Genomic DNA, 6,580 nt, shown 5'->3' on the forward strand with positions numbered 1-6,580 from the left:
ATGATAAAAATGAGCTAATTCCTACTCGCACTGTGAAAGGGTGGAGAGTCTGCATTGATTATAGAAGGCTCAACAAAGTAACCCGCAAGGACCATTTTCCACTTCCATTCATTGACCAAATGTTGGACAGATTAGGAGGGCATGAATATTATTGCTTCCTTGATGGTTATTTGGGATACAATCAGATTGTCATATGCCCAGAGGATCAGGAGAAGACCATTTTTACTTGTCCTTATGGCACTTTCGCCTTCAAGCGAATGCCGTTTGGTCTTTGTAATGCACCAGCTACTTTCCAGAGATGCATGATGGCTATTTTTACAGATATGGTGGAAATATTTGTGGAAGTTTTAATGGATGATTTTTCAGTCTTTGGGTCTTCTTATGATGATTGTTTGAAGAATTTGAGCAAGGTGTTAGCCCGTTGTGAAGAAACAAATCTGGTATTGAATTGGGAGAAGTGTCACTTTATGGTGCAGGAAGGCATCGTTTTGGGTCACAGAGTTTCTAGGAGCGACATTGAAGTTGATAAGGAGAAAGTGGAGGCGGTTGAAAAATTACCTCCACCTATTTTTGTGAATAGTGTCCGGAGTTTCTTGGGACACGCGGGATTCTATCAGCGTTTTATTAAAGATTTTTCTAAAATTACTACTCCTTTGTGCAAGTTGCTTGAAAAAGATGTAACTTTCAATTTTGATGAAGCCTGCCTTAAAGCATTTGAAGAAATCAAAAAGAAGTTGGTGGTTGCTCCCATTATTGTGGCACCAGATTAGTCCTTACCATTTTACCTTATGTGTGATGCGAGTGACCATGCTGTTGGGGTAGTGCTAGGCCAGAGGAAAGACAAGGTGTTTTATTCCATCTACTATGCGAGTAAGACTCTTGATGATGCACAACTGAATTATACCACCACTGAAAAGGAGTTGTTACCCGTTGTGTGGGCCTTTGAGAAATTTCAGGCATACTTGGTGGGAACAAAAGTCATAGTCCATACCGATCATGTAGCAATTAGGTATCTATTTATAAAAAAAGAATCCAAGGCTAGATTGATGCGCTGGGTTTTGTTATTGCAGGAATTTGATGTAGAAATACGAGATCGAAAGGGAACAGAGAACCAAGTAGATGACCATCTAATCACGGCTAGAAAATCATGACCACGTGGAGGAGGGGTGGCTAAATTAAAGAAGTATTTTCCGATGAGCAACTTTTTGCTATCACCCAAGACCCTCCCCCATGGTATGTAGACTATGTGAATTATCTTGTGAGTGGGGTACTTCCTCCTGAAATTGAATATGAAGCGAGAAAGAAGTTTTTACATGATGTGAACTTCTACTATTGGGATGAGCCATATTTGTACAAGCAATGTGCTGATCAGTTGATGACGAGATGCATTCCAGAAAAGGAGGCAGAAATATTGTATGATTGTCATGCATCACCTTATGGGGGCCATCATGGAGGAGATAGAACAACTGCAAAGGTATTACAATCCGGTTTCTTTTGGCCAACTTTATTCAAGGATGCCCATGCATTTGTTAAGAAGAGTGACCAATGTCAGAGAACAGGAACAATCACTAGGAGGCATGAGATGCCTTTGAATAACATCCTGGAGGTTAAGATTTTTGATGTATGAGGGATAGATTTTATGGGACCATTCCCATTGTCCAGAAGAAACAAATTTATCTTGCTAGCAGTTGACTACGTATCAAAATGGGTAGAGGCGATCGCATTGCCAACAAATGATGCCATGGTGGTAGCTGCATTTGTGAAAAATAAAATATTTTCGAGGTTTGGGACTCCACGTGCATTGATAAGTGATGAAGGGATGCATTTTTGCAATTGATTATTGAATAACCTTCTAACTAAATATGGGGTCCGCCATAGAGTTGCGACAACGTATCATCCTCAAACGAGTGGATAAGCTGAGGTGTCGAACAGAGAAATAAAGTAAATTTTAGAGAAGACGGTGAGTGTGAATAGGAAGGATTAGGCTGTAAAGTTAGATGATGCCTTGTGGGCATATAGAACTGCATACAAAACGCCAATTGGGGCATCGCCATATAAGCTTGTTTATGGAAAGGCATGTCACTTGCCTGTTGAACTTGAACACAAAACATACTGGGCCATTAAAAAGTTGAATATGGACCTTGACGCTGCGGGTGAGAAAAGACTCATGCAGTTGAATGAATTAGATGGGTTCAGGCTGCACTCTTATGAAAATGCTAAGCTATATAAAGAGAAGACTAAAAGATGGCATGACAAACGTATCAAGCCACGTCACTTCGAGCCAGGTCAACATGTATTATTGTTCAATTCTAGACTAAGGCTATTTCTTGGGAAGTTAAAATCGAGATGGTCAGGCCCTTTTGAGGTGGTAAGAGTCACTCCTTATGGTGCAATTGAGTTGCGAGCTTTAAATGGTGAAAGAAAATTTATGGTGAATGAACAAAGAGTCAAGCATTATTGGGGAGGAATAATTGATCATGAGAAGACCAAAGTTGTACTCGCTAACGAGTAAGCAAGGTCCTGCGTCGTGCCACGACGTTAAATCACGTGCTTGTAGGGAGGCAACCCAATTTTTATTGCTTTCATAGTTTAACTTCTTAAATTTTTTAGTTAGAGTAGAGTAGAGTTGCATTTTCTTTGTAGGCATAGAAATTATTAGTAAAATGACGTAGGACATGTAAATTGGGTATATAAAAGGCTCGGGGGATCGGGATGTTATAATTTTTTTTTATCGAAAACAGCGCCTAGGCCAGCGCCTAGCGCTGCCTGGGGTGCTACAAGCAGAATGCGCAAGACCCCCCAGCGCCAGGCATAGCGCTGAGCGCTGAGTTGGGGGGTTATTTGATAGTCCCATTAATCGAGGACGAGCAAGAGTCTAAGTGTGGGGTGTTGATGTTTGGCTTAAAGTATATATATTTATATGTATTAAAGTATATATATATTTATATGTATATCGCCTCATGTTTTACTTTTGTTTCGTGGATTTAGGATGTAAAATGTGTTGATTTATATTAATTTGAGGTGTTTTATGTGTAGGAATGATCCGGGAGCGATTGGGGACGAAAGGTGCGAGATTAGAGCCAAAACAGACGAAAAAACAAGAAAAAGGGAATTTCCTGGCACTACCTGTGGCGCCAGAGACAGTAAGCTTCAATTACCAGCGCCAGGGACAACGCCTAGCGCTGGGCTGGGCACTGGTGGCGTGAATTCTGTCCAACTTTGCCCGGGACAAGGTTATTTCAGCCCTAGACCTACCCAACACGTATAAAAGCAAGACTAAACTTATTTTTAGAGGGGGGACGACACTTTGAAAGGAGAATACATACGAGAAACATCTGGGAGCGAAGAAATCTCAGTTTTCTTCTTATTTTCTAAGTATTTTCAATTATCCAACACTTGTGAAATTATTTGCTATTATCATGAATGGCTAAAACCCATAGTTCTGGGGTTGTGATTTAGACATGAATATTGTTGTTTAACATTGACTTAACCTTGATTATAATTTACTAATATATGGTTGTTTCTTCAATTATGTGATTAATTGCTTAATCGTCTGGCCAGCAGTTAGGTTCTATTTACTATCTATGCTATGCTTGGGAAAGCCATGTTTAGATTTGAGAAGAATTGAAGAGAGCATGATCTTAACTCTTGGGGGGGGGGGGAAGGATTTGTGGTTAGGATAGGAATATACCTAATCACCGTACTTAATTAAATATCGTAATCTTAATGCGTTCTTGATAGATTGATTCCATAGGAATATAGGAGTTAATCTATTTTGAATAGGCGAGTAGTACTTCGGGAGAAGGTTATGAGAGCAATTATCGATTAATTAGCAACCATGAGTGAATTGTATGAAAGGGAGAGTTAACTAGAACACAATAGGATTGGCGAATCGATCACAACCCTGGAATATTTATCTCTACTGAATACACAACAACTATTTTACTGCTTAATAATTTAGTTACTCCTTAGAAGTATAGTTTAGTATAACCACATTCTTGAACTCGAATTTGGCTTGACCGAATAACAATCTTGGTGATTTTAGTGGGTAGTTGATACAAGTCTCTGTGGGTTCGACACTCGACTTATTATTTTATTACTTGTACAACCACATATACTTGCGTGTGCGTTTGGGAGCGACAGAAGTATACATAAAAATTGTTAAACTTATATACACAATGTAATTATGTGGTGAAGATCGTTCATCCGAACGCCCTTCCCCTTAGCTTTGTTTATATACACAATGTATGTATACAGTCATTTATCTTTGTTTGAAAGGAGAAGAAAAGTAGGTAGTCAAAGTTGTGTATAATTTACACCAATACGCTCCACTTATTAAGTTCTTGCGGAGAAATCTTCGTCATTATCATTGCCACATTCACTAGGAGAGACATTTTCTGTTAAATTTTCAAATCAGGATAAACCAATTTGGTGCATTTTAAACTTGATCTTGACGTACGTAAGCTTTCATTTGGTATAACTTATTATTTATTTTGGCGCGTATAATTTTTATTTTTTCACTTCAATTATAACACATTTTTACACCATCAAGAATATGTTATCATAGCTCAAGATAAAGGGAAAATTAAACTCCATACACGTTTAATACTAAATAAGTACTTATCATATATGAAATGGAGTACAATAAAACACGTGTACTCCATCAATAATATGAATGGTAGTAAATTAGGGTGTGTTTGGTAATGTCTTTCAGAAACCAAAAAAGACTATCAGAGAAAAACCTAAGCAAAGAAAGTCAATTTTTTCCTTTTAGTATTTTTTTTTAAATTTTCATTTGTCAAAAGTAAGTTATTTTTGGGAAAATATTTTTTTCGCACTAAATACATCCTTAAAATAAACCTTAGAGCAGATAGAGCTTATAGAAAAACAGCGATGTTTCAACGGTATGATAGCTCTAATAAATCGGACCAGTGCTGTTGTATTTTGTGTTCAACTATATAAAGGTCAAACAGACACTGTGTATGGTTTTAACAGTTGTAGAGTCTCTTTCTTTTTCATATTTTTGGGTCCCTATGGTTTGAGTGGAGGGACAGTGGAATGGACAGAATAAAAGGCTGTTTTTTTACCTTTGGTTCTCTTAAGGGTGTCTTGGGACCCCAAACCAAAACCAAACCAAATAATAGGAAGAGAATAAAAGAGGTAGAATGTGTTTATCACCCTAAAGAAGCCAGTCCGGTACATTAAGTTTCGGATATGTTCCAGCCGAATCGTATTGGATTTTATGTGCGCAGTCTTAGTTAACATTTCTATAGAGGTTGTTTATTTGGTATCTAAGCTCCCTTTCAAAGAGTTTATCGCCGACAATATAAATCTTTTCATACTATCAAGTTATCTAAAAGATATTTACAATTAATCATCCATAAAGAGTGAATTTGCCATTTAAAAAATGAATTTAAGTCATATGAACTGATGATACTATTAATTTTTACACTAGCAATATACTGTTACATAGTAGAGCAAATTCGTTACATTCCCTCCTGTTAAAAAAGAGTGTCCACATAGCCTTTTTTTTTTGTTGGTTAAAAATAAGTGTTCACTTGTCAAATCAAGAAAGAATTAACCTTATTTTTTCAAATTTTTCCTTGTTTACATATTCTTAAAAGTCTTTTAAATCACTCTAATTTTCTATGATATTATTAAATATGAAAATTTAATTAGGGATAGTTTAGTCAAATTACCTATTTTTTTTTCTAGGAGTTGGAATTTTCTTAAAGGGTGTGCAAATGGCTAAGTGAATACTTATTTTAAATCGGAGGGAGTACTTTATAATAAGGAACATAATCGGATAAATATTTTTATATTATAAGAACTTAAGTCCTTTGAAAATATGGCAAATTATTTTTTTACCTCGAGAGTATGTATAAGTTAAAAATAGGATAGAATGTAAGAATTCCATCTAATCTAGGACATAAGTTATTCTTCTGGCATTCTCCGTAATCAACTGCGCCGGAAAATGATTGCGCTTTTGAATAAGAACGTCCTCCATTCTCTGTCAAAGCTTAAAAGCACATCTTTGTGAAACCAAAAACAATATTCTACCTCATACTTTTCTTGCCTTTTTGTCTCCCTTTTTTGTCGAATACCCTCAACTACTCCTGCTCTCATGCTTATCCACATATTTTTATTTAAAAAAAAGTAGCCCAGTGAATAAAGTAGGTAAAAACTTATTCACACTCGGATGTTTACACCTACTATAGTTAAGTTAATCATAGAATACAATAGTGGCTAAGCCACATGGTTATAAGGGTGGTCAACTGACCACCATTCGTCGAAAAATTGCACTGTGTACATAAGTAAAATATTACGTTTTAGAGGTATATAATACATATTGAACACCCTTTGTCGTAAATATTTTTTACTTTTTTTTTAAAAATTTGAAGACCCTTTGAGAAATTTTTAGTTTCGCCACTGAAATACAATATAAGGTCTATTAAGACTTAGGAGTCTTATTTAAAATAATTATAAAATAAAAAAAAATTAGGTCATACTAACATAAGTTTTAAAAAAATCAGGTTGCCTTCAGTTATTGATTCTGAAATCATATAACTGCGCAAAGCAA

General features: G+C 36.2%; 1 protein-coding gene across 1 annotated transcript; it reads left to right on the forward strand.

Moving 5' to 3' along the window:
- The first annotated feature begins 788 nt into the window (after positions 1-788).
- LOC142177028 (uncharacterized) lies at positions 789-2,512 on the forward strand. The gene is made up of 3 exons (XM_075245487.1): positions 789-870; positions 1,242-1,575; positions 2,020-2,512. Exons 1-3 carry the CDS (start codon positions 789-791, stop codon positions 2,510-2,512), a joined length of 909 nt encoding a protein of 302 aa, XP_075101588.1.
- The last annotated feature ends 4,068 nt before the right edge of the window (positions 2,513-6,580 follow it).

Source organism: Nicotiana tabacum, chromosome 23 (genome assembly GCF_000715075.1).
Source record: "Nicotiana tabacum cultivar K326 chromosome 23, ASM71507v2, whole genome shotgun sequence".
NCBI classification, from domain to species: Eukaryota; Viridiplantae; Streptophyta; class Magnoliopsida; order Solanales; family Solanaceae; genus Nicotiana; species Nicotiana tabacum.